The sequence below is a fragment of the Lontra canadensis genome, unplaced genomic scaffold (genome assembly GCF_010015895.1).
Source record: "Lontra canadensis isolate GAN:19392208 unplaced genomic scaffold, GSC_riverotter_1.0 scaffold193, whole genome shotgun sequence".
Taxonomy (NCBI): domain Eukaryota; kingdom Metazoa; phylum Chordata; class Mammalia; order Carnivora; family Mustelidae; genus Lontra; species Lontra canadensis.
Window position 1 is genome coordinate 543722 of NW_022631187.1, and position 27054 is coordinate 570775.

Genomic DNA, 27054 nt, shown 5'->3' on the forward strand with positions numbered 1-27054 from the left:
GAATTTGAGCTTTACCCTAAGAGACATGGGGAGCCATTGGAGGGTTTTGTGCAGAGAACTAACACGATCTGACTTGGGTTCAGCAAAGCTTCTGTGTGGAGAAGAGGCCACAGATGACAAGGACGGAAGCAGTGAGACCGGTTGGGATGCTTCTGCAGGGATTCAGGTGAAAGATGATGGTGGTTTGGACTACAGCGTTTGCGCTGGGAGAGAGAGAAGTGGCTGGATTCTGGATGTGCAGTATCCCCCATGTTTCAAAAGTTTGCCTTATACCACTTTGCTCCAAAGAAAGACCCGCATCACTAGCTGTTTTCACCAACTGAAAGAAACCCAAAGAGGATTTTTGCTTTTATTTTTTAAAAAGGAGTAAAAAAGTGAAAATAGCATTCGGCATTTGCTTTGCAGTGAGCAGTGATAGAGGTGGCAAATACCAAGAGCGAGCAGCTAGAGCAGCCTGGCCAAGCTCTTTCCTGGGGAACTGTGCCCAGCAGCTCAGCGTCCAGTCACCACGGCTTTGAACTGTATCTGTGAGCATCTGTGCTTTATCTCCATTTATTTTGTGCATTCGTTAGCAAGATGTGCCCTGAGGTATCAGAAAAGCCTAAGAGAGATTATTTTTGGGGTCTGGGAATGCTCAAAAATTTTTCCATGCACATTAATGGTAATTGCTTTTTTGCCATTTCAGCTTATGAAAGGTTTCAGAGGAACCCACATTTTGAAGCTAGGATTTGCTGACAGAATGGATATGAGGTGTGGTTCCAAGGCTTTTTGGCCAGAGCCACAGGAAAGGTGAAACTGCCATTGACTGAGATGAGGACAGCCTTAGGAGTGGCCATTCTTGGGAGGGGGGGAGGAGGCGGGTGCGAGGGGAGAGATCAGATGTGTGGATTGGGACATGTTGAGTTTGAGGTATCTATCAGACACCCAGATGGAGAGATGAACAATAAACACTGTAAACAGCCCTGTCACTGAGGTGCTCCAAGTTAGAGAAATGGAAATGTAGATGCAGATCATTATAGTCCCCATGAGAAGTGCTGTTTCAGAGGGTTGTACAGAAAAGCAAGTTACCAACTCTCCTTGTGGGGGGAGGACTTCAGAATTGTTTCACCAAGGAGCTCATATTTTTAGTTTGGTCCTGAAGGGTTGATTAGGTGTTCATTAGGTAGTGAGAAGAGAGTGGTGTCTTGTTTTCTATATTTTAGACCCTGGCACACAATGGTTGCTCACAGACCCAACACAGTCACTAGTCGTGTGACCTTGAAAATGCTCTGAGCTTTAGTCTCTTTGCTTGTGAAATGGAAATAATCGTAAGGTTTTTGTGAGGATTAAATGTAAAACACTTCACACATTCCCTGGTACACAACACGTTAAGGTTAGTTATTATTGTTAACTGAACAAATGAATTAATATCTTTTTTTTTTTTCTGACCAAGTCTAGGCTGGGCTGATAACCCAGGAGCTTGAAGTCTTTTATGTGCTCAGCAGTTTGACAATATTGACAAAAAGAGGGCTAGACTCATTTTTCCACAAAAAGTGGCTCGGGAAGAAAGCCCGCTGTAGCCTGGACCCTCTGAACGGCTCCGATTGAGGAATAAGCATTGGTAGGCCTGGAGAGAATGGAGACGGTCAAACATGCCTTCCCCACAGTCCCATCCCTACTGAATGGTTCAGGCCCGCCCGCTCGAGCTCTCTCTCCCTCCCTCTTTCATCTTTTCATTTTTAATGAATATGAGTAAAATCCCTCTAGAACCATAGTGTACTTCTCCCCACTCACTCCGGAGAGACTCAGACTGGACTGGGTTGGCTAGGCTGGGAGCACGCGGTCAACCCTGAGACGCTTTGACACTTGGCACACACTCTCAACTGCTAGAGCTCCAGCCTGAGGCCCCAGGGAGGCAGGCGCCCCCTACAGGTCCAAAGCGGCCCCGCGCCCCTGCAGGCGGCTATGGTTGCTAGGCAACCGAGGGGTCTGCGCAGAGACTGATGCCACCAAAGAGTAGTAGGCGAGGGGGTCCTGGAGGAGGAGAGAGACCATTTCTCATCCCATCCACCGTCTCTGGAGCCCTCAGCAAAATGACCCGGTTGGGACAGGGCGGCCTGCTGCTGTATGATAATCTGGGCTCATTCTTGAAGGTGGACCTGTATACAAAGACAGATTTTGTATGTGGAGAAACAAGCAGCCTTGTCCCAGAGCCCTCTGGTTTCCCCTGGGAGCTGGAGATCTGGGTCGCTTGAAGGCAGAAGTTTCTGGTTTACAAGGAAGGGGCCATTGTTGTGGGTGTGCATCCTTGGTGAATGGGAATTCTAGCAAATTGGGTGTGGGTAGGAATAATTTTGGTGAGTAGTCCAGTAAAGTATCAAGATTTCCCCACCATTCCCAATGTACGGATCAGGGAATTCCCAATTTATTTTTTTAAAAGAAGATTTTATTTATTTATTTATTTGAGAGACAGCGAGCATGAGGGGGGCAGGAGGGATGTGCAGAGGGAGAGGGAGAAGCAGACTCCCTGCTGAGCAGAGAGCCAGACATAGGGCTCCATCCCAGGAGCTGGACCCTGAGATCAGGACCTGAGCTGAAGGCAGACGCTTAATGGACTGAGCCACCCAGGCACCCCAGGAATTCCTACGTTAGCCCATTGAAATAAAAAAAAAGTCTCCATAGAAACGACGATACATAAAGGATCATTTATATCTTGGCGGAGCCAAGTTTCTCAGTGGCTTTCCTGAATTAGGTTTCCCTATGGAGTTGGGAGACATCCTGAGGTTTGTTGACCCCTGTGAGTAGGGAGCCCAACAAGAGGGAAAGCAAAAGACTAGGCAAGCGGTAAATACAGAATTCAGCAGTTTCCTAGTGTTGTGTCTAGTATGGGGCTAGCAAATTCTCAGCTCTGTTGCCCTCTCTTTTAGGACCATGCTGAAGTACCCCATCCTTATAAGGGCTTCTGGGGACCAGAAAGCCAGAGCTTTTCTTCCTGGTAACCCAGTATTCTAGCCCAAGAGTAGGTCCAGGCAAGCCAAATCTGTAGCCACAATAACTGTTCTACTTGGGGCTTGTGTCGTCACTCTCAGATAGTACAACAGGAGGTTCATTGTGGCAGAACCCCAAGCCATGGCAAACTGAGGGGAGAGCTGTGCCCAGGAGTCTTGTGTGCCTTCTCTTGGGAGTTTCAAGGTAGAGATATTAGGCTTGAGGTACTGGTAGCTAGAGAGGTACTGGTTCAGCCACTGCCTCAGTCCGCAATGTTTCCATCAGGGCATGGTGACAGAGGGAGGCTCCTTCCTCCCTGTGCTTCCAAACTGAACTGGGTCGGGGCTGTGCCTTGGCTCTATTAATAGCCCCCTAGCCCAGCCTGCTAGCCCCAAACCCGGATGCCAGGAGCTGTGAGTCAGCAGCTAAAAATAACGGAGAGCAACTGCACCCCAACCCCAACGAGCAGCTCCCTGAGGCCCTCCACCCTTAAGTTTTTGTCAGTCCCAGTCTCCAGCCGAAGGCCTCATAGAAGTTAAGTGAACCATAGCTGCCCAGTCCTCCTGGGAAGACGGTAAGGATAGGCGGTGGCAGGCTCAGGGCCGACGACTCAGGGGCTACGGGCTTTAGGGTCTGGGACTAGGTCCCGGCATTCCGGCGGTTACACGACTGCTGCGGAAAGCCTGGGAGCTGAGAAGTTGAGGCCCCGGGGGCTGGACAGCCTGGAGATTGTCAGGATTGGGTTGGAAGGGGAGGTGAGTTAGAGGCTGCTGGGCTGCGAGGCTGGACGCCCGGGAAGGGGCAGAAAAGTAGGGCTGCGGGGCGGAGGTGCGCGCTGAGAGGTGAGAGCCTGGCAGTACCTGACAGGCTGCGCGCCCCGGAGGTGAGGCCGGCAGTCGGTCAGATGGAGGGACGGATCGGGAACAGGGAAAAACTAAGGAAATGCAGCTTGAAAAGGTAGTGTGTGAGGGAGACCTGGCTGTTGCAAGGCGGCGTGGACACCCGAGGAAACTGGGACCAGACAGCAGCCGTGGCGTTGGCTCCTGAGGCGCCTACCTCCTCCCGGTCCCTTGAGCGCCGCCGCCCCCTCCCACCGCGCCAGCTGCAGGCCAGGTATGTTGGCTTGGAGCACTGCCTGTGTACGTGTGTGCATGTGTATCCATGGCGGGGGCGGGGCGGTGAGAAGGGAAGGGGCGGGACCCGGACGGAGGAGGGGGCGGGAATACAAATTCAAACACGCTTCCGTCCATCCCGAGACCGGAAGCGGTCAGGGGTATCTTGGGAATCGTAGTTCCCCGGGCTGGGGTGAGAGGGGGGGGCTGCCTTGGAATCGAGTAGGGTCTTGTCCGGAGGGGCTAGTGCCGCCCTCAGGTCCCAGTCTGGCGAAAGGAGAGGAATTGAGAACCGAAACTCCTGACCTCGCCAGCGTCTTAATTCAATTTCCTTTCGTGTGGAGACGCGAACGGGGGTGAATGTTGGTGCGGTGGGGGACTGAAGAGTCGGCCACAGAGCCTGCTCCGGTCCCCGGTTTTGCCTTGGCCCCCTCCCTCCCCCTTCTACCGGACTCCTCACCCTAGGTCAGCCCCTCACTGGTTTTAGCCCAGGACCTCACGAACAGCAAACACACTGGGGAACTTGCTCTCGAGGGGAAGGAGGGCCTGGGAACCAGACCCTGCGCGCCGCAGCTCAGATAGGCGAAAATTTGTGGAAATCGGCTTATACCCTTAGGGTCTAGAGTCAAGGACACAGGTCCCTAACCCGCACGGAAAACAGGTGGCATTCATACGTCACGGTGACGGCTGACGCAGCCTTCTTCTTGCGGCAGGTGACCACAAGGTGGAGCTACAACGCAACTCTGCACAGCGTGCCTCGGGCCCCCCAGAGTGTCCCCCGCGGGGGTTGCTCTCCTGCTTCCTCTCTTGCAGCCCTTCATTGTGGGAGGTGGTCCTCCCGCCTCCAGCCCAAGAACCTCCCCGTAATGACCCCTCAGTGTCATGTCACATGAGGCCGGGATGGAAGGTGCACCCCCCAACCCAAGCCCCCGCGCTGAAAAGATCAGACCGCGACCCAACAGGGGTTAAATTCATTAAGTATCAGCTTAACAACGTAGGAGGAGCCAACCAGTCTTGAAGAAAAGTCTGTGAACAGCAAAAAGCCACCTATAGGTGCAGAATTAAACAGCTACATGGGCTTTTAAGCCCCCAGCATCTAAGCAGGAAAGCAGTTAAATTGCGGCGGTCAGGAGGGACAATGAATGGAGTGGGTTTAGTGTTTCCATCATCTTAGTTCTCAGGAAAGGCCGTTCTGTCATCTCCTCCAGTCACTGGTCCAAGCTGGTCTGTCCCTGACACACCCTGTGCCTTCTACACAAGAATAGGTACAGGCAGATCTGAAACATTATTGTGGCAACCTCCTTCCCACTTCCTCTGTTCTAGTTTCATTTGGGGAGAAACCTCCCATGACTGTCTTCCCAACGACCTCAGGTCAAAACCCTGAGGGAAGTCAGACTCCGTGGAAGCTTGCTGCATGCCCATGATCTGTGCAGACGGCCCTCACGGTTCAAAACCTTCCGTTGGCCAAGTTTACCCCACCCCATCCCCACTCAGCCACTCTCCCTTCCCTGTTGTTAGTCAGTCCAGACGAGCCTCAGGCTCTGGTTGGTGGGGGTCCAGGGTTGGGCATTCACTCCATTATGAAATTGTTGATCCTGGTCAGCAGCACTGCTGTTTCTAAGCCTAGAGCAGGGGGTGGGGAGAGGGGAGGACATATAGGGAGTGACCAAAGGGCAGGCTAAAGGAGGAGGAAAATTGAGGTGAGGGGAGAATGTCCTTACCAGTTTTCTCTCTCTCCTTCTTACATCTCCTAAAGGGAGAAAAGCTTCCCATTATGAGTTCAGCCAGCTTCATGCATGACCTTTGGATCCCAGGTTCCCCAACACTGCCTTTCCTGGGTTCCAGCCAATTTGGCATAGAAGGAAGGGTCTCAGACCTTCAAAGGAACCACATAGCCCCAACCCTGTGCTCCCGGCAGCATATGTGGGTCTGAATCACCCCCATCCCCGGGACCCTGTGGGGAGAGTGAAGACCCAGGAAGCCGAGGCGTGAGGCACTCACCCTTGGAGGAGGAAGGTCCACAGAAGCAACAGGGTGGACACACAGTTGGTGATGACCCACATCATTAGGTAGGTTTGAGGGGGCTACGGGAAGAGGAAGAGGCACCTGTTGGTGGCCGGAGCGCCAAAGGTATTATATGGGGGAAGGGCATGGACTATGTAAGGAAGAGAGGGCCTGGATTAAGGAGAAGCAGGGACAGGGGAGGAAGGAGTGGGGGGGGACAGTCCCAGAGCCCTTACGATGATCCAGACAGGGTAACGCATCTGCTGGAGCAGCTGGCAGTCATTGGTGGTGACCGAATCCACCCCTGCGCACCAGAGCAGGGAAAAGAGCCAGGGCTTGTTCACCACAAACAGGTTCACCGAGACATTATCCTGGTGTAGTGCCCTGTGGAGGTGGGAAACGGGAACATCGAGGGTCACGGGGCACGAGGCACAGAAGGCAGCCCCCGTCCATGCTTGAGTCTACAGCCTTGTTGCCAAGGAACTATCAGTTTGATCTTTACACAGCAGCCCCTGACCAACGGTGATTTTCTTTGCATGACTGCACTTTGCCTCCTGGTGGGGCCCACCTCTGGATCCTAGCTTTTCCATCTGGGGCTCCCGAATGTGTTTCTCCTCTTTGTCCCACGACAGTCCTTGGGAGGTCTGAGGAACAGGTGACCATGTCCCCAGGCCCAGCAGCCCTAGTTCCTTCAACCCGAGGGCTGGGGGACCTGCCTGCTCCTTCCCTTGGCCATCCAAACCTCGCCTAAGCTGTCCTTGCTTCAGTTTCTCAGTGTTCTTTTTCAAGTGTGGGGGCTTGCCTCTGAACGTGATATCCCAGGTGGGCCTGGCCTAGCTTTGAGTACAGCAAAACCCCTCCTGGCTTCTGGGCACGATGCCTGCGCTCAGGCAGCCCGGGGTCGGGTTGGTTTTGGCAATGTCACATGCCACCGATGACTTAATATGCACACTATTCAATCAAAGCCCCGGTCTCTCTCGCACATGTTCCTGCTGAATGCCAGGATCTCTCTTGTCTTTGCTGCAACCGAACTTCCGTTGGACCGCAGATTGGGGTCTCTGCATCTATCCCTGTTGTGTTTTCCTCTCGGTACATTTGGTCCACGGTCTTGGAGTGTGTAGGCCTTTTGGGGCCCTGATTTCATCACCAGTGTATTCATTACCGATTCATGTCTTTTGGAAACATGATCCATAGTTGAGGTTGGCTAGGGCAAGACTAAGGGAGGGCCAAAGCCAATGTCGTGTCTCCCTCCACGGTGACAGCTCTGGGAGAGGTCCTTGAAATACTTGCGATTACTGGGCTATCATTCAGGCCATGGGTTTTTTTTCCCCCCTCTGTGACCACAGGGACCTTATAAGAGACCTTGGCAACTGCATGATTTGCAGTCTATCCTGTTTACTGGCTCGGTCCGCTTCTGGGGCCCAGCTCACATCTAGCACTCTCTCGTCTCTCGCCTGGACCTATTCTCTCTTGCACTTATCTCTTTGGTGAAGAAGGAAAGCTAAAACCATTCTTGTGGCCTCCAAGGGCCTACCCAGTTTGACTCCTGCCTACCTCCCCAGCCTCAGCTTCCCCTTCCTTTGGCTGCTGTCCTTGCTCTTGCAGCTCTTGTCATCATTCAGGATCTCCATGTGACTGGTCAGGTCTCAGCCCAGACAGCACGTCTTTAACGACTTTTCCCAATGGGGCCCCTCTTGAGCCCTCACTCCCAAACCTGAGGGCTCTCCTTCATCTCCCCATCTCACTATCTTCCTATCACCTATCACTATCCACTCTGTGTGTACTTCATTTGGTTTATGATCTGTCTCTTTCGCTGGTATGTATGCCCAAAACCTGCACAGGGAGTGCCTGACACAGAGTGAGTGTTAGATATATTGATAAATATTTGTTGTATGCGTGAATAAATGAACGGCTTCTGTCCTCCCTGAGGTGTCTCCACCTTGCCATGGAGCTTCCTGGGGTCCCCTCGGCTCCTTTCCCCTGGCACTCACTTGATATCCAAGAGTGGCAGGTCTTGGTAGGGGAGGTTGAGAAACTGGGGCCTCTCGGTTCTGTTGCTTTCCTGCTGTCCATATATCTGGCGCATCCTGGGGGCCCGCTGTTGGACGTTGGCCCGATCTTCATCCGGTAGCCAAAGGACCTGTGGTTCAGGGAAGATGGGCGTGAAGCTGGGGAGAGTTTGGGGGTTCCAGAACCAGGGGGCGGGGGAAGAGAGGTCTGACCACAGAAGGGAGTATATGAGTTGGGGAGGGCCTTGGGAAGGCAGTGGCTGGGGAGAGGGGCAAGAGGGAGCACTTGGGTCCTGGCAATATCACCATGGCTTGGGGCACCCTTGCACTCAGCACAGTCTCCAGGGTCTGGTTCACAAATGTGTCATGGTATGTGTGATTTCGTGGGGGGCGACGCAAGTCAAACATGATGGAAAGGTTAAGGACTGCAGCTTCCTTCAGCAGCTCTTCCAACGTTGGTACTGTCTGGTTCTCAGCCTCCTTCCGATCAGGGCCTGACAGCCGCTTGGCCCCCCAGAAGGGTTGCCTCTGTAAGAATAGGAAAATTATTTTAAGACCAGAAGGAACCTTTAGGCCATTTCCATTTTCACTCATTTTCCCCACTTGGCGCCTAGCTTCTGTGCACCTCTGAGCTACGGTCTTTCTTTCTCTCAACTGTGGCCCTTTCCAGACCATCTAACACCTTACTCTGTGACACCCACCTCCCAACCTCCCACCCTCCCAGTTTCCTTACTTCCTCTTTCCTGCTACATTTTCTCTTTGGTCTCATATAGACCTCTGGGGTCTTGACCCTTTGGTTTCCTCCTGGTCCATCAACCCCTTTCTGCCACACCTACATCCTCTCCTACCCTTGGTTCATCCACAGCTTGAGTGACTTTTCCACAGCACCCTCCGCTCTGTTCCTGCCCTGCCTGCCCCCACCCCCCCCAAAATCCCAAACTCCGATTCAACTCTATAATTGTCTGCCTCCTCCAGACCTAGAATTGTGGGGCAGAGCACATCGTGTGGACTATCACTTTAGACCTTTTTCACCTTTAGTGCCACTTCATCATCCTTTTTTTTTTTTTTAAGTAAGCTCTATGCCCAATGCACGACTCGAATTCATGATCTTGAAAGTCGAATGTTCTAACGACGGAGCCAGCCAGGTGCCCCACTTAACCATTCTTTTACTTGTTCTTGTTTTGTTCCTTCTTCCATCCCTAGTGGCTGTCCCAAACCTCTGCCACTCTACTCTCGTCCCCTTGTAATCAACAAATGACTTACCTCCTAATCACCAACACGGACAAAGCAAAGCTATCTAATACCTATTAAGCATTGACTATGTGCCAGGCAGTGTTAGAAGTACTTTATGTATATTAATTTCTTTGATCGTCCCAAGGTACTATTATGATGCCCGTGTTACAGATGAGGAAAATGAAGCCCAGAAAGACTAAGGAATGGAGCCCAGGCTCACACTAGCTAGCAGGTGGTGAAGCCAGGAGTCAAACCCAGACAGCCCCGATCTTGATCCCTCTGACATGTCATCTTACATAAAGTTCAAATGAAAAACTAGTCAAGTTGCAAATGAATATATGAAGTGATCCTATTCACGCAAAATGAAAAGTACATGTGTGTACATACATGTATATGGACACATGGAATTATGTGTCCAACTGTTAGCAATGAGTATCTCAGGAGTTGGATTATGGGAGGCTTTTCATCATTTAGGTTATTTTTCTGATGCTTAATTTTTTATGAGGAATGTGTATTACTTTGATAATCAGGAAAAGAGAAACTGAAGAAATAAAGTACCCTTAATGAATATTTTCTGTCACCTACAGGACCGAGCTTGAACTGGGTCTGGCATTCAGAGGCCTCCGAGACCAAACCCCTGCTCCCCTTGCCAGTCCCACCTCCTACTGCTCCCATGAATTTTATCTCTTGGTCGCACTGAGCCAATTTTGTCTGCTGGAAACACTTCTTCATGCCTCTGCGCTTTGCATATGCTCTTCATTCTGACTAGAGTTGTAGTCCCTGCTTTCCCCACCTTAAAAACTACTGTCATTTCATGTGCTGTTCAGGAATTCTTTCTTGGGAAACCACTTCTGATCCTCTCCCATGCCCACTGAGCCAAACAGCAGCTTTGCTCTCTCTCCTATTTACTTACCTACATATTTATTGATTTTCATCTTTTATTTATTCATTTGAGAGAGAGAGAGCACAAGCAGGGGGAGGGCCAGCGGGAGAGGGAGTAGCAGGCTCCCTGCTGAGCAGGGAGTCAGATGTGGGGCTCGATCCCAGGACACTGGGATCATGACCTGAGCCCAAGGCAGACACTTAACCATCAGAGCTACCTAGGTGGCCCTCTCTCCTCCCTATTTCGTAAAGGTCTTGTGATCACTCTAGCTTTCCTATTCTAATAGCCTGTTGGCTCAGCTCTGTCCTGTCCTTGGAGGGAGTGACTTGCAGGCAGAGACTGGATACTGGTAGCTCAGCACAGGGCTCAGAAAATACTTATTGATGAATGAACTTTCCCCCAAGTGGACCTACAGGTGGTTGCCTCTTCTGTGAGGCTATCTTTACCTCTAGGAACCAGGTCCCGGCATTGAGCTTCTTCAGTTCGGCGCAGGAGAAGTCACTGCTGTGGGAGGAAGTTCGGGCTGGGAACACAGAGGCCACATCCGTGGTCCGGCTCAGGTGCTCATCATGCATGAGGAAGGGGATCCCATCAGAACTGAGGGCACAAAGGGGGTGGTCAGAGGGCTGAGCTCTGGGACTGCTCATCACTTCCCGAGCTCCCCTCCTGCATCCCTCTGCACCCCCAGCTTCTCTCACCTGACCATCACATCGGTCTCAAACACAGCGGCTCCACATTCAGCAGTCTTCCGCAGGGACATCAGGGTGTTCTCGGGGGCCAGCTGGGCAAGGGAATTGACAGGGAGGTAGCAGAGAGGGGTGGGAGCCTGGGAGCTCACAGGCCTGATGCTGCAGCCTAGAGGAGCAGCCTAGAGGAGCAGACCCTCTCTCCTTCATTCATCAACCCTGCCAGCATCCCCCTCAGCGCTCACCATGGGGGCGCCTCGGTGTCCCACCAGACCAGGCTTGGGGGGTAAGTCTCTGGGCTCCATGATACAGGGTGAGGAGATGCATAGTGGGGCCAGGTAGACGGCCAGGGAAACTCCAAAAAATAGGAACAGGAGCAGAGTCTTGGGACCTGTGGGGAGTGGGGGATAGGCTATGGAGAGAGGGTGGTGGGTGAGCTGAGGCGGGGTGGGGGAGGGCAGAGAGCAGAGTGCAGGTGCAGTAGAACAGGCAGCAGGAGGCAGAAGCATCAATGGCCAGTGGGGGTATGTCAGGGAGTGGAGTTGGCACCTCTTCGATGGATACGGTAGAAGGTGTCAGCCACGGGCCAGGCCAGGAGGGTGATGCCAGCAACTGCTCCGATATGAAGGAATGGGGCTGTGGCCTGTGGAGAAGAGTTCTTCTCTCTAGTGCCCCTCCCAGGTCCTGAGTCTAGAGCCACTCGCAGCCCTGGGGACCAGGGGATTGGACGCAGGCCAAGGCTCCCACCTAGGCAATGGGGATAAGTCACTTACCTGCAGTGACAGACGTAAGCTACGCCATTCCTGCTGCCATTGGACATCCAGTCCCACAAGGCCAGCGGCCACAAGAAGCATAATGAGCAGCAGCAACATCTGGGGGACCGGGGGTAAATGGTTCCTTCTTTGTCAACCTGGGCTCATGGATCCCCAGGTTGTGCCCCTCCCTCCACCCCCCACCCACACTCTATGACAACAGGACCATTTCTTTCCCCTTGACTAATCCACGTTCCTTCTTTCACTCAACACATATTTACTGGGGTTCAGGTCCTAAGCTTGAGTCCACGGGTAGAATACTGGGGTGCTTGGCAAAGAACTGGCTGAGTGCCGGGCCCAGTGCCCCCCTTTTCCCGCTCACTCCCATCCCCCACTCTACCTTGTGGACACTGTGCAGATGCAGAGGCTGGCCACAGAGCCGCAGGAGCAGGGCCAGGAGCTGGAGGCAGAGGGTGGTGGGAGTAATGAGGCACCCAGAGGGGTCCCTGAGATGGGCTTCCCAGGCTGATGCCTCCCCCCTGCCCTCCCCTGGGTGGCCAGGGAGAGAAGCTGAGCAGGAAGGGAGGACTGAGTTGGGGGGGGGGGGTTAGACGGGCCACTCCCCGACCCACCAATAGCAGGGATGCATATGTGACAAGTAGAGAGATGACCAGCAGGAATGCCAGGGACCAGTCCATCCAGTGTCCCCAGTGGTGGAACAGAAATCTGTGGGAAGGGAGAGGAAAGTGCCTGAGTGGAGGGGAGGGGCGTTAATAGTGGCCTAAGGGGAGTTGAGGTGGATGGGCCCAGAAGGATGACCAGAAGGGAGTGAGGGGAAGCCCTTCATGGGGCCAGGGGCCCCAAGGACTTGACGGGGGTGGGGGGTGTGGGACGTGGACTCTGTGGAGGAATTTTCTAAGGAGGTTGGGCAGCAGGGCAGCTGGGCAGGGCTGGGGATGACTGAGCACCCAGGGGTCTCAAAGTGGGGTAGAGATTAACGTGGAGGCTGAGGAAGGAGGGGGTCCATGACACACTCATTGAAGTTGTGCAGGTCATTGAGAAGGATGAGCCCGATGTACAGCCAGCCCAGGGAGAGGAGAAAGGTGAGGAAGAGCAGGCCAAACCAGATACAGTCGCACTGCAAAGGGGCAGGAGAGAAGCTCACAGCCGATCCCCACTTCCAGCTCACAGTCCCCAACGGATGGCAGCTCAAGGGGGCTTCCTGCCAGGCGTTGGGCTGCTCTGCTCTGCTCTTCGGGCAGAGAGAGATTTTCTTCCTGGGGAGAGAAAGCCCCTTCCCCCCAGCTGCCTCTGAGCACACTGGGCCTCCTTATCCCCTCCAGGCGGCCTCTGCCTCGGACTTCCGGTCCCCCCCCATCCCTACTCCACCTTGCTGGTTTGCATCCTCTCTTTGGGGCATTTCCTCCAGTGGCAGCTATACAGGCAGTGGAGGCAGCGGGCCCAGACGGAGCAGCAGCCAGGGGACTCGGCCATGGTGAGGGCCTGGGAGAAGGGACACTCAGCCATCAGGGACCCTGGCAGAAGGCGGAGCCCAGCCTCCCTCCCAGCATATCTGAGGAGCTGGGGGTGGGGAGGAGCAGAGGCCTGGGCCGCTGCTCAGCAACGGGAGGTCATGGGGCTGCCCTAAATGCCAGATTGGACAAGGACATGAGCCAAGGGTGGGGGATAATCTTTGGGGTCTTTCTTTCTCTTGAATCTGGAGACCTGAAAAGTCAGTGGGAGACCAAGGAGGTCCAGCCTCTTTGCAGGAGGGATGCGTACCCACCCGCCCCAACTCCTCCATGGTTAACAGCATCCATCCAACTCTGGGGATTGCGTGTTTGCCCAAGGGTGGGGGCTTGGGAGAAACTGCCTGGGGTGGGGCAAATTCATTTCGGGCAAGTTGAGGCTGATCTGGCCAAGCTTCAGGCAGCCCCATGGTGGGGAGCCTTCCACCCCAGGAACCAAGAATAACCTGAAGCGGAGGTTCTAGTTCTGACCTGGGGCTAAGGAAGGCCCCACTAGTTGGCCAGTTGCTATGGATACAGAGATTGCATACACCACAAAGCCCTGACTGAAAAGATCCTTAGTCTCCACCTCCCAGGGGGCAAGGGGCACTGTCAGTGAGAGGAAGACTGGAGAGCCACAGGTTGCCTGGGTCTCCTCCCAGCCTTCCAAAGGAAACATTTTCCTGTCCGCACACACCTGGAAAATCCAAGTTCTTTCACCCCAGTCGTGTCCCTTCCTGCCCAGTTACCCCCCCAACCCCAGCCAGGAACCCAGTCTCCACCTTCTCCCTTTTCGGGGCCCCACCCTCTGAGCTCACTTGGGTGAAAGTACAACAAATACTGGTCAAAGGTGTGTGTGTGTGTGTGTGTGTGTGTGTGTGTATGCGCGCGTGCACCCCTGAGTGTGGTGGGGGGCGTGGTTGTGTTGGGGCCCCAGGATTGTTAGACCTTGTGCTTTCGGGTCACACTGAGACCTAGCTGGCTTACTGGTCCCCGAACTAGGCTGGCTGTGTATCCTTCTACCTGAGAGGGTGTGCGATTTGTGTCAGCCTTGGTATGTGTGAACGCACTAGTGGCTGTCAGTACTAATGGGTTTCTAGACGGCTTCGAGTGTGTAGAGGAATCCCTGGATACACCCAGTGTGTGTGATCTGAGGGACACAAGCCCTTGTCATTTGGGCCCCCGAAAACTGTGGAGTCTTAGAGGGGGACATAGTGGCCGGTCCCCGAAAGGAGGAGGGTGTGGCTGCTCTTGAAACTGCCCTCCTTACCCCACCGGGGCCTTGGGAAAGGAGGATTAGGGTACGGAGTGGAGGGGTAAGGGGGCTGTAGCTAGGGGAAGGAAAACTCTCCCCTCTCTGAGACCCTTCCCACGGAAAAAAAAAAAAAAGCCTAAAGGGAGTCCCCTGCTTCTTCCCATCCTGGGACTGGCTTCCAGTAGCCTGCCTGGGGCTCCATCTACACTTCTGCCTCCCTTCAGGTCCTGCCCTTGTACCCCAGACACAGTCTTCCAGAGTCCCACCTCCCTCCAGGAGCTGTCTGTAGGCTGGGGTCAGGATCTGAGTAGCCTGAAAACCCCAATCAGCGAAGTTGAGCAGGGGTGCTGCTCCATCCCTGGACCCCAGCCCCACCACCGGCTGGTGGGAACCAGTCTCCACCCCACCATTCCCGCCTGTCACCCCCAGCCTTCCCCAGCCCTCACACCTTGTCTCAGCGGCAGCTCTGCTCAGCTCTGCGCTCTGCTCTGCTCTGCACTGCTTCCCAGCTCCTCTCCGAGTTTGTCTGTCTCCTCCCTCTTCTAGTCCTTGGCTCAGCCCCACCGGTCAAACAGGTGGCACTGTTGCCACCTACAGGAGGCTGCATGGCTTATGTCCTAAGGGCTTGAGAGCTGCTCTATGGCCAGTGTTGGGGGGGGGGCGAAGAGGGGGAGGGAGAGCAGATCTGCTTCTTTACTCGCTGCCTGCTGGTCGGGGGGCTTGGCGTAAGGAATTCCTTTTCCTTTGTGCGGCCCTCCCCATCCCTCTTGTCCCTCCTCCTGTTCCCCTCTCAGTCACTGCCGGGGCTTTGTCCCGGGGCTCAGGGAGGCGAGGGCTGAGGGCACTGGCGGGCGGGCGGGAAGCTGGGGGGAGGTGACCACACAACTCTGTGACTTGGCAGTGAGGAGAAGGGGCCCAGCCAACCCCCTGGGAAGAAGGGGTGTGTGTGTGAGAGAGAGAGAGAGAGAAAGGGAGAGAGGGAGTCTAGCATTTCCCTCAAGCTCCCTGGGAGGATGGCCTTGATTCATTAGCCTCCTTTCCCTCCTGGGATCCTACTTCCACTTCTATAAGGTGCATGGAAAACCCTATACAGGGTTGCAAGCTACTTCCTGAACTCTGGGTAGCAAGTTGCCCTGTTTCTGGACCCAGGGTCCCCATGGGCCTTGTGAATCCTAGGTGACACTAGTAGCCCTCCCCTTCCCATCACCCCAGACAGGAGATGATCACTCAGGATGTAGTGAGCCTTGTGTCATTCCTGCTGTTTTGTCCCGAAGGTATTTAGAGTCTCTTTCTAGGAATCATCTGAAGAGTGTAGTGTTAGGGTCACAAGCTTTTTGGAAGATGAACACATGCAAAAGATGCTGTTACTATACATACCATTGGCAGGAGAAGGCTGGCTAGTACGCTACAGTCAGCTCAGTGCTAAAAGCACAGGGCTCTCTCTGGGTGGGATGAGGGCTGGGGGATGGTTGCTGGCTTGACTGACCTTCCCTCTCTACTCTTTGGCTGATGCAGTGGCTCAAAGCCTGGGAGGCTTGCACAGTGTTGGTGGGAAAAAACATCTTCTTTGGGAAAAAACTCGCTTTCCCCTCCCCCGACACGTACTGAATTTGGAACAGTGAGAAGGAAGACTGGCTCTCTTCTGCCAAGAGCAGGGGAGGGGCCCTCCCTCTGCCTTCCCATTGTATCCAGGGGCTCTAGTTGGCAATGGCAAGAGGCTCCCTTGCTCCCTTGTCATTAAAATGCAAAGAGAGGCAGGGCAGCTTGCTGGCCGGAGGCCAGAGAGGCGGCCTGGCCACCTAGGCCTCCTGCGGGCTCCATTTTAGATAGGTTGTCCTTCAGTTTCCTTCTCTTAGGGTTTGGTGGATTCTAGAAGAGTCCTGGATTCCGTGGGCCCAGTGCTGGGCTGGGGGTGTGTGCTCTGGGAGCCTTCGGTTAGATGGGGGGACTGGGATCAGAATGCAGGGATAGTTAGCCCAGGGCTCATGAACTCCTCGGAAGGCCTCGAGGCCAGTCAGTAGTCGGTTTGGCAGGCCAGGGCTGGCCTCATTTTAGCTTTAAGCAGAGCTGGGGGACCCTGATGCATAGTAAGGAGTAAACAACACACCGCTCCCCTTTCAAAGGAGACAGCAGGCAGCCAGGACTGTGCTGTCCTGGGACTGGGCAACAGTGTGGTCCCACGGCCAGGCTGTGCCAAGAAACCGGGCTGCAGTGCATTCAGAACAGCTCCCAATACCACCCCAGAGTCACACAAGAAGCTTCACTATGAGTGAGACCTGGGTTGGGTGCTTGCCCTCATTCTCCTCGAGGGCCTTCCCAGAGGCTGAGGAACACAGGCGATTCTTTTTGTGTCTGGCACAGAGGGTTTTTCCAAACAGTAGCTAGACTAAGATTTATTTATTTACTTAATATTAACACTTTAAAAGATTTCATTGACCTCAGCAATATGGAAGACAACCGAGGGCACTGTTTAAAACCCAATCCAGAGACAGTCAGGGCAGGAAATATCCCACAATCACCCCCATTCCTGATGGGGAATGAAAGATTGGGGCCAGGCCTCCAACCTTGGCCAGGCTCTGCCATGAAGCTGAGACAACCTAGAGGTAAGACAGTCTCGGCCTTGTCCCCATCGGGGAGGTGGGGGCACAGCCTTACCTGCTCACAACAAAGAAAGAGCTAGATTGTACTGAGGATTGGCTCCTGATGAGTCATCAAGAAGGTCAGTTGGTTCTTTCTTCAGCAGGTGGCTCGGCACCTTTCTGGAGGAGACAGAGTAGTAGTCTGGGGCTAGGGGGCTGGAGAATAAGGGCCAGCAACCAACAAAGATTTCCTCCCATGTGGTAACATGCTGTCCCCCCACTTTTTTTTTTTTTGCAACAGCAAGAACCCTGAAATCCAGAGGAGTCATTAAAGAAACTCCTTCTGGCTGCAACCTGAAAGCATCTCCCAAGACAGATAGGGGCTGTGAGAGGACAAGTCCGACTTTAGTGGGCTTCTTCTTCGATAGGGGAGCAGCCAGAGAAGAAGCTGGTATTGCTGGCCAGCGCTCGCTTCTTTTTCTTCCCTGGAGCTTTATTTTCTTGGGATTCTTTTGCTACGTGTTTCAGTTCTGGGAGGCCAGAGTTGGAGGCAGCTGGGGCTGTCTTCTTCAACAGCACCTGCTCCACGTCACACATCTCTTTCAGGATCTAGGAAGGGCAGAGACGGGTCTGAAGAGATCTTGGGTCGGGCAGAAGCTCTGCCCAGCCGCACTGCTACAAATGCTCAGCACGCTGTAGTAGGCAGTGTCCCCCAAGATTGGTGTCTTGAAAAAAAAAAAAGACTCTGGCCTATGCCCGTTTCCCACCTCCCTGCAAGTTGATTATACCTCTCCCCCTTTTCCTCCCACTGTACTGTCACAGCCAATGCAGAGATGACCTAAGACAGCTGGAAATGCCGGCCTTTGGCCCACCTACCTTGCTGTTGGGAGTGGCACAGACAGGGTTAAAGAAGCTCAATCCTGGGGTAACCTCTGTGGGATCCTCCAATTTGAAAGAGCCTTCGGAATCCTGGGTCCGCTCAATAGTGCCCAGGCCATCCTGAGAACCAGACAGGCATATTAGAAGTTTGGTTACCAGAGTTCCAAAATCAGTCTGCTCCCCTCTAACCAGTGAGGTACCAGCTCTGAGGGCCTCATCGGTCAGTCGAGGCAAGTCTTTTTTTTTTTTTTAAGATTTTATTTATTTATTTGACAGAGAGAGACACAGTGAGAGAGGGAATGCAAGCAGGGGGAGTGGGAGAGGGAGAAGCAGGCTTCCCACCGAGCAGGGAGCCCCATGTGGGGCTCAATCTTAGGCCCCTGGGATCATGACCCAAGCTGAAGGCAGCTGCTTAACGACTGAGGCACCCAGGTGTCCCAGTTGAAGCAGCTCTTAGGGAGACCCTGCTTGCGGTTTCTCACCATTGTAAAGCTTAAAGGCAGCTTCTGAAAGCAAAGGACAAGGTAGGGGAGGAGGAGAGTGGACATCATGAGCAGTGTTTAAAACAAAGCCAAGCTTTGGTCATTTCTTGATTCATCTTCTATCCTCTGTAATCTGCACTACCCTTTTTAGCATGTCCACAGGGTGTTTTCTGTATTAGTCTTCCTTTCAGAGAAGGGAACGAAGGCCAAGAGCGAAAAGTTACTTGGGTAACAGGGCGACTCTTAGGTAGAGCTTGGATTAGAATTATAGCCTGTTGTCATGGCAACAGAACAGGATTGAGAGTCAGGAAGCCTGAGGTCTAATCTTAGCTGTCAAGACCAGCTGGGTAATATTAGGTGAGTCACTTAAGCTTATCTCTGGGTCTCACTTTCCTTCCCCATATAATGGGAGCGTGGGACTAGATCAGCGCTTTGACAACTGACATCCTCAGAGGAAGCCCAGTATAGAAAAAACAAGTAAAGAGCAAGTTGCTCTGATCGACATAGGGTCGAACCGAGACAGGCCACGGTCCTCTGTTCAGGAAGCATGTCCATGGGACCACCGTAGGACTCCAGACCCCAAACTGGAAGAACCACGGGGACAGAGAAACTTTACGGCTCCTACCACTTCTACGATTCTCAGCCTGACCCCCAACTTGTCACATTAGTTGTCTAATGACTGCTGCGGAAGTCATTTTAATAGAAGCCCCAGGGCAGAACTGTTCACATGCAGATGTTCAAGAAATGCATGATGAAGTATCATTATACTAAGCTTGCTGGAGTTATTGTAGATCACCTAGAGAGCTGAGGGAACAAGCTTCTGCCATGGGCACAGGTAGGTGTAAGGTAATCTTTATTTCCCTGAGTTTGCTCTTTCCGGGAGCAATGTAAGGAGGACAGCTACAATTAACTTGGGCCACAACAGTGACTATTTGAAAGACCAAGCTTCTGTGGGTCTTTTCCTAGAGGGCATGGAGTAGTTGGTTCCCATGGACAAGGTCTAAACAACTAATGTCTCAAGATGTCAGAGGGATTAAGTTCCTCCCTGGAAGCTGCCACGTGGCCCTTAGAGCTCCAGCTAAGCCTCTGGACTAGTTTGGTCCTGTGTGTCTATGTGCCTGTAGTTGCCTGCTTTCCTGTTCTTTGTTCCGGCCTCAGAAATTGTACCCAAACTTCACAGCCAAGTTGGGCATGGGGAGCTGCTTATCTGGCAGTCTCCTGCGAAGGCTGTGGTTTCTGAAGGGGCTATGTCGACAATGCTAGCAGAGAGGAAGAAGGACTGAGAAGGGAAATGTCTCTGATCGCAGAAGGCGTGAGAATGGTAGGGAGAGCTGTGTAGGAGACAGCCAAGCTTTAGGGTGGTGGGAACCGGTGGGAGGCCCAAAGGGATGGCGAGGGCCAATAGAGCTGGTCCTACCTTGTCTTGCTGGCGGTTCCTACACTTTGTGGGGTCACAGCTGCAGTCCATGCCACAGTCTGACTTCTGCCTCCTGCACCCGCACTGCTTATTCCCACACCAGCCCTTGCAGGAACACTGCAAAACCAGGTTTGGAGAAACACATGTCACTGCAAGGCCTAGAAGACCAATGTAACATGCCTCCCCTTCATTTGCAAGCCTTTTTAGAAGACATGGAAAGTGGAAAATGGAAATGGAAACTTGACCAAACTTCTTTCTCCTCCTTCCCTCTTCTTTAGGGAAACAGTGATCCCCAGAACAACGAGAGGTTGCCTAGCCACACATCATGCTAGACAAATCCGTTTTCTGGTTTGGATTGTATACTTGAAAGACTGATTGGAGGGATGCCAGAATAATGCAGGGTAATTGGCAAAATCTCTCATGATGATCTTGCGGTCAAAGCGACGAATTGCAAGTTCGAGGGTGGTAGCGATATGTGTGTTTAAGGGCTGAGTATACTGGCTCGTTATCTTTAGCTCTACCCAGTGGTACCTTCACCCAACTTTCATTTCTGCATTTTGTTCAGTGTCAGCTGGGGCTATGTCCTCAGCAGTTTAGTTTAATCATTCAACATTTTAATAAATCACGGAGGATATGAAATAAAATCATTTACATTTGTATAGCACTTTACAGTTTTCAGAGTCCTTTCATATATATAAATGCCAAATCTCATTTGATTCTCATGGTCTATAAGGTAGTTCTGTTTATCAACTGTAACAACGGCACAAAACGGGAAAGATGATTCATAAGTAAGATAACAGAATCACAATTCAAAAATATTTTGACAGGCTGAAATTCTGGGCTGCCTGTCGAAGGAGAAGTTATAACGAGGATAAACAGAAGTCTGGCATCTGGGTTCTCCCCGCATCAGCCGTATAAATATAATATGGGGGGCGAGCTGGCGTAAAAGTAGTTGGTGCAAAAAGGGCCTAAGGATATGAGGTGTTAGCAAGTTCCATGAGTCAGCAGTGTGAAATGGCTGTCAACAAGAAAATCAGTCAGGCAGAAATTGTCCAAGTTCATCCACAATTGTGACATCCAGAAATGAGCATCGCTTTCTAATGCTGGTGTGGCCATTGTGAGGTAAACTGACACAATGCAATTCCCTTGTTTGGAAATCATGGGGAGCAACTGCTTGACTAGACACTGGGTCAGTCTGACCCCACTTGATAGAACATACTCTATTTTAGAGTATCATACTTTTGTTTGGGTATATAAAAGCACAGACCACAGCAATAAAACCCACTCGTGTTCTCACTCTTCCCTTAATAACTAAAATACAGATATAACTGAAGCCTCCTACCTACCTTTTCCCGATCCCATTCACCTCCCTCTCTCCCAGGGGCAAAGTCTCTTGAATTAGGTGTTTATTATTCCCATGCAGGTCTCTTAAAAATTTATATTCATTCATTCACCACATATGAGTTGGTTTAAAAATAGAAGGAATGATCTTACATGTTCTGATACTTTATATAAGTGGTATCTTACTATGGCACTGTTATAAGTGCTTTCCATGTATTAAACCCACTTAATCAGTAAATATGTTTCCTGGTGCACACATTTGGGAGTTTAGGGTGTGTATGTGTCTAATAAAGAGGCCATTAAACAAAAAAAGAAGCAGGTGACCAGTGTTATAGAAGTGATGTTACATGAGAAATGGTGGAAGAAGGGGGGTTAGTTTGGCTTGGAACAAACATAAGTGGCAGAGTTCACAGAATGATGGATTAGAGTCAGACGAGACCTCGGTGACTGTCTGGAGCCTGATTTGATGTATGAAGCCCCCCTCTAATGTCCCCGGCCTAATTATCTGAGGCTCTATTTATCCTGAGATGAGGATAGTTTCTGTAAAACTTCTGACCACAGGACCCCGTTCTGCTGTCTGAAATGGTAAGGAATTAGTTTAACCACACTTACACAGCATTCTTGTTCAAACCCGGAGCATAATTTCCACTACCCAGTCCCCCTCTGTCCAGAACCTCTCAAAGCTAAATGTACCTACCTTCCTCAACGATCTACCACATGACATGGTTTCTTAGAATCCTCGTCACCTTGGCCACACACCAATTTGTCGAAGTTTATCCTTGATTGTGACATCCAGAAATGAGCTCCACTTTCTAATGTTGGTGTGGCTGGCCATTGTGAGGTAGGCTGACACAACACAACACCCCTATTAGGGACCCAGTGTTCATGAGGCCTAAAAATCACAGTAGCTTTTTATCCTTTGTCATGTCTTTGTGAATCAATACTGAGTTTACAGTTAAATACAAACCCTTATGTCTCTCTCATAGAACGACTGTCATTGTTCTGTTAGTTGTGAAGGTAAAAGAAACCATTATAGTATTTTTTTCCTGATTTTTAAAAAAATTTTTTTAAGATTTTATTTATTCATTTGACAGACAGAGATCACAAGTAGGCAGAGAGACAGGCAGAGAGAGAGGGAGAAGCAGGCTCCCCGCTGAGCAGAGAGCCCGATGCAGGGCTCGATCCCAGGACCTTGAGATCATGACCTGAGCCGAAGGCAGTGGCTTAACCCACTGAGCCACCCAGGTGCCCCTTTCGATTTTGAGATTAATACATATCACTTTAAAAATCTGAAAATCAAAATCATGATTTTAAATGTTTAATAGCTGTATATAGTGTTTTATCATGTAGAAATGGCAATTTATTTAACCAGGCCCCTAATGTTAGATATTAATAATGTTTTCAAAGAAACTGCTTCCTATTACCAATCATATTACCATAGATTCTTGCTACGTAAACAGAATCTAAATGTTCCTGCCATCAACAAGGCTCTCCAAGATCTCCAAGATCTGGCTTGACCTTGGCTACTCTCTCCCATTTTTCAATACTCTCCAGCTACCTTGGCCTTTTCAAATGTTCCTTGATAAACCAAACCCACTCTTGCCTCAGGTCTTTGCATTTGCTGTTTCCTTTTCCTGAAATGTTTTCCCTTTACTTCTTTCCCTGACTTGCTCCTTTACTTTGCTGAGATCTCTGCCTAAGTATCTCGTCGCTGGAGAGGCCTCATCCTAAGCACTCTTTTCTTTTTTTTTTGACAGAGATCACAAGTAGGCAGAGAGGCAGGGAGAGAGAGAGAGAAGAGGAAGCAGGCTCCCTGCTGAGCAGAGAACCCGATTCGGGCTTGATCCCAGGACCCTGGGATCATGACCTGAGCGGAAGGCAGAGGCTTTAACCCACTGAGCCACCCAGGCGTCCCCTAAGCACTCTTTTAAAGAACTCTTTTCCTACCCCAGAATTCTCTATGATGTCACTATATTTTCTGTTTATCTCTTACCATCATCTAAAAATTATTTTAATTTGGGGGCACCTGGGTGGCTCAGTCCGTTAGGCATCTGCTTTCAGCTCAGGTTATGATCCCAGTGTCCTGGAATTGAGCCCAGCATTGGGTTCCCTGCCCAGCTAGAAGCCTGGTTCCCCCTCTCTCTCTGCTGCTCCCCCTGCTTGTGCTCTCTTGCTCTCTTTGTCAAATAAATAAATAAAATCTTAAAAAATAAAGTTATTTAATTTGTTTTTCTGGTCATTGTGTTGTATCTCTCCACAAGAATGTGTTTGGTTTCATAAGGCCAAGGATCTTACCTGTCATGTTTGTTATATATCCTCAGCAACCAGAAACAGTGCTTGGTATATAGCTCGGTGCTCACAAAAGATCTGTTGAATGAGTACATCTTTTTATGCACGACTGACTATCTCCTTAGTATAAATTCCTATGCTTATCCTTATTGAGCCAAAGGACAGAACATTTTTAAGACTTTTGATACATCCTTTTTAAAAAAAAAAAAGATTTTTAAGTAATCTCTACACTCAACATGGGGCTTGAACTTACAACCATGAGATCAAGAGTCACATGATCTACTGAATGAGCTGGACAGGCACCCCAAATTTTTGATACATATTTTCAAGTTGCCTTCTAGAAGTACACCAATTCACATACCTAATAGTAATAGACAGGAATGTCCACATTAGTCACAGTATTACTGGGCATTGTAATAAAGAAATCTTGCTTCTTTGAATAATACAGGACAAAAGACAGAGTTCTATGACATGTCCTAGGACACCTTACCAAGATGACATTGATCCATTGACTGCTATAGCCTGGGTATCGTCCTCTGACATTCACAGATTCATCTAGATGCCTCCACAACATTCTATCCTATCAATGTGTCTCTATTTTATCTAAAGGGGTAATAGAATGAGAGTGGTATCTGAAGGGCTGTCATAAGGAAGAACAATTAGACTTCTCCATAGTCATCCTCCATTGGGATGATTTATAGGATAGTATATTTTAGCTCAACAAGGGACAACCTCCTAACAGTCAGTGGACTACAATGGACTGCCCTATGAGACTGGGAATTACCAGTACTAGAAGTTTTCAAGCAGGTAGAGGCGAGATAAACACATGGTAGTGGTATTATGGAACAGTCATGACACACATGACAGACGTATTCATCACATGAATGCCATTTCACTAGCTATAACTTCATCTTGTTCTCTTTCACACCCCCAGGACCCAGATCAGAAGACCCCAGACCCATGACCTTGCCACAGGCACGACCTCAAATATATATTTATGTGGTGCATGGTGTGTGTGTGTGTATGTATGTGTGTACATGTATGTGTGTCACAACAGCTGGCAACCCACCAGCATGGCCCAACACCACAGCTGAGAACCACTATAATAGAGGGACTCTTTATATAGAGTGGGAAGTAGAGCTGAAAGATCTCTGGGGTTCCTTTAAGCCAGTGGTTTTCAACCCTGGCTACACATAAGAAATCTCTGGGGAGCTTTTCGAAAAGGCCAGATCCCACCTCAGACCAATTAAATCAGAATATCTGGGGGTGGGGTCCCAGGCTCCCTATGTTGAAAAGCTCCCTTGGAGGTTCTAATATGCAGTCGGGGTTGAGAACTATTGCTTTTGAGTCTATAATTCTTCTAGCACTGATTTCAGAATTACACTGTGTCTCAGAATAAGATTTGGTAAAAACTTAAACATAAAGAATATTTGACTAAGGGGTGCCTGGGTGGCTCAGTGGGTTAAGCCCCTGCCTTTGGCTTGGGTCATGATCTCGGGGTCCTGGGATCGAGCCCCGCATCGGGCTCTCTGCTTGGCAGGGAGCCTGCTTCCCCCTCTCTCTCTGCCTGTCTCTCTGCCTACTTGTGATCTCTGTCTGTCAAATAAATAAATAAATAAAAATCTTAAAAAAAAAACTAGACTAAGACTTCAGGAGATCCACATATGCAGCCTCCCTTGGATTCAGCTGCCTCTACCTTTCATAACTCCTAGATCTATATAAGCCCCAACTGACCAATGTTGACCCATAGGTAGGGGCATCTCTACGCCCCTATTCAGCAGGAAGAAGTTACAGAAGATGAGACCTTCCACACTCAACAACCTTAAAGATTTAAGGGTCAAAACCGTTTGGGGGGGGGATAATGTGGGAAACAAAGGCAGAAGAAAAATTATTACATTTCCTTACCACCTATAGCTCACTGACAAGTACTCAAAACAGGCAGAGTGACATTCCTCTAGGGACTAAACTGCCTTGATGTTGACACTTTGCTAAGGGCAAAAGGCAATCCTAGGCTGACCCCCACCCTCCGATCCTGTAAGTCTACTTTATTTTCTTTTTTAAAGATTTTTATTTATTTATTTGACAGACAGAGAGTGATCACAGTAGGCAGAAAGGCAGGCAGAGAGAGAGAGAGGAGGAAGCAGGCTCCCCGCTGAGCAGAGAGCCCGATGCAGGGCTCCATCCCAGGACCCCGGGACCATGACCTGAGCCGAAGGCAGAGGCTTAACCCACTGAGCCACCCAGGCGCCCCAAGTCTACTTTAATATATAAAAATTCCTTTAGAAATTTCCTTTATCTTTAAACCCCCCCCAAGATACATATTGGCAATCATCCCCCGAGCACATGGTCCACCCATATACATCTGAAGCGTCTCATGACTGAGGTTTTATTAGACAGTAATAAATGACCTTTTCCCCACAGTAGCTAGACCCCTCAAAATCCTGGAAACCTTGATTCCAAAATTCCTTAGAGACTTATGCTATCCCTAACCCCCTCCTAACTTGAAAGTATATAATGCGCCACTCCTCATGACCCTAGTGCAGCTTTCTGCCCATAGGTCCTGTCCCCATGCTTTAATAAAATCACTTTTTTGCACCAATAAAAGAAAAAAAACCCAACAAAAAAACCCAGGCTATGACAGGAGACTCAGGCTCTGGTCCTATATTTAATACTTGGTATGACCTTGAACAAGTCACTTCATGCAAGTTCATCTCCACTCTTTCATCACTAAGGAAGAGATAAGAATTCCTGCTCCCTCCTTTCTGCCCAAGGGGACAAATGAGAATATTTGTAAATGCTTACAGCGTTTTAGTGACAATCCTTGCATGATATCTTATTCTTCACAAAGTGCTTTTGCATATATTCCTTCTTTTAACTACTCAGACACCATAAAACACCATATAAAAATAGTATTATTAAAACTCCTTAATTAAAAAAACGCATTTATACAACTTTGACTCAGGATATTAGTGCTGGAAGGGACCTTACACATCATTGATTCTAATCTAATCCCTTCATCGCACAGATAAGGAATTAGGAGCCTAGGGAGATTAAGTGACCTGTATCGTCATCTGACTAGTCAGTGGCAAATCAAGACTAGAACCCATGCCTACCTGGCATCGAAGCTATTACTTTTACTACGGCACATGGCTTGTCCCTCAGCATCTCCTTAGTACATATAGGAAACATGGTTGAGTGAGGAAGCCTACTTTTTCAGCATTAGCTCTAGACGAGTCATTAGTCTGGTGACTACTGCAGCCTCCTTTAAAGTCATCTAGTCATAACGCCCCCCCATTTCAGCTGGGTTGGAACAACAGATAGGATGGCCTTCATGCAAAGCATTAAGGTCTACAGCTAATGTGTCTACTGAGCAGTCTGATCAGACAGCAGATAGCTCTCTGCTCTACATAATATGTAACATCCACATACTTCAAGTTTGCTAAAAGGGAGAAACTTAGATGGTTTGCCACTTTTGTTCCCCTTAATGCCCAGTTATAGTCTCTTCTCAAGTTATTAAGTCAGGGGAAAAGCCTAGAAAAGAATAACCTCTCAGGGTTTTAGACAAGAGATTTTATCATTGATGCAAATACTTGCTTGCAATTTTTACTAGATTTCTCTATTTCCCTTTTACACGTGGAACAACTTTGCTATGATACAT

The 27054-nt window shown here is 50.3% G+C and overlaps 2 protein-coding genes across 6 annotated transcripts in view; both read right to left on the minus strand.

The window, feature by feature from the left end:
• Nucleotides 1-5036: 5036 nt before the first annotated feature.
• Nucleotides 5037-15024, minus strand: GDPD2 (glycerophosphodiester phosphodiesterase domain containing 2). Its single transcript, XM_032847760.1, has 16 exons — nt 14858-15024; nt 13036-13149; nt 12681-12784; nt 12279-12372; nt 12047-12106; nt 11668-11766; nt 11444-11537; nt 11140-11285; nt 10907-10989; nt 10655-10805; nt 8399-8620; nt 8075-8223; nt 6320-6467; nt 6081-6163; nt 5801-5829; nt 5037-5702 (listed from the first exon to the last, which is right to left on the minus strand). The coding sequence occupies exons 2-16, from the start codon at nt 13138-13140 to the stop codon at nt 5650-5652; spliced, it is 1620 nt and encodes a 539-aa protein (XP_032703651.1). The 5' UTR covers nt 13141-13149; nt 14858-15024; the 3' UTR covers nt 5037-5649.
• Nucleotides 15025-17269: 2245 nt separating this feature from the next.
• KIF4A (kinesin family member 4A) overlaps nt 17270-27054 on the minus strand; it is a 114763-nt gene continuing 104978 nt past the window's right edge. For 4 of the 5 annotated variants that reach the window (XM_032847744.1, XM_032847749.1, XM_032847746.1 and 1 more), the window contains 3 exons: nt 19767-19883; nt 17865-17987; nt 17270-17597 (listed from right to left, as the gene is read on the minus strand). In XM_032847744.1, coding sequence (XP_032703635.1) covers nt 17394-17597; nt 17865-17987; nt 19767-19883 — 444 coding nt within the window. In that variant the 3' untranslated portion in view covers nt 17270-17393. The remainder of the gene's footprint in view (nt 17598-17864; nt 17988-19766; nt 19884-27054) is intronic. The other variant, XM_032847748.1, reaches the window with a different exon arrangement.

Excerpts from the sequence above, each read along its gene's own strand:
- GDPD2 (XM_032847760.1), bottom strand. The coding sequence starts at position 13,140 with ATGGCCGAGTCCCCTGGCTGCTGCTCCGTCTGGGCCCGCTGCCTCCAC. Across the intron at positions 8,621-10,654 it reads CCGGGACCTGGTTCCTAGAG|AGGCAACCCTTCTGGGGGGC; the intron begins GTAAAGATAGCC and ends CTATTCTTACAG. Across the intron at positions 5,703-5,800 it reads GAAGGAGAGAGAGAAAACTG|GCTTAGAAACAGCAGTGCTG; the intron begins GTAAGGACATTC and ends CCCCTGCTCTAG.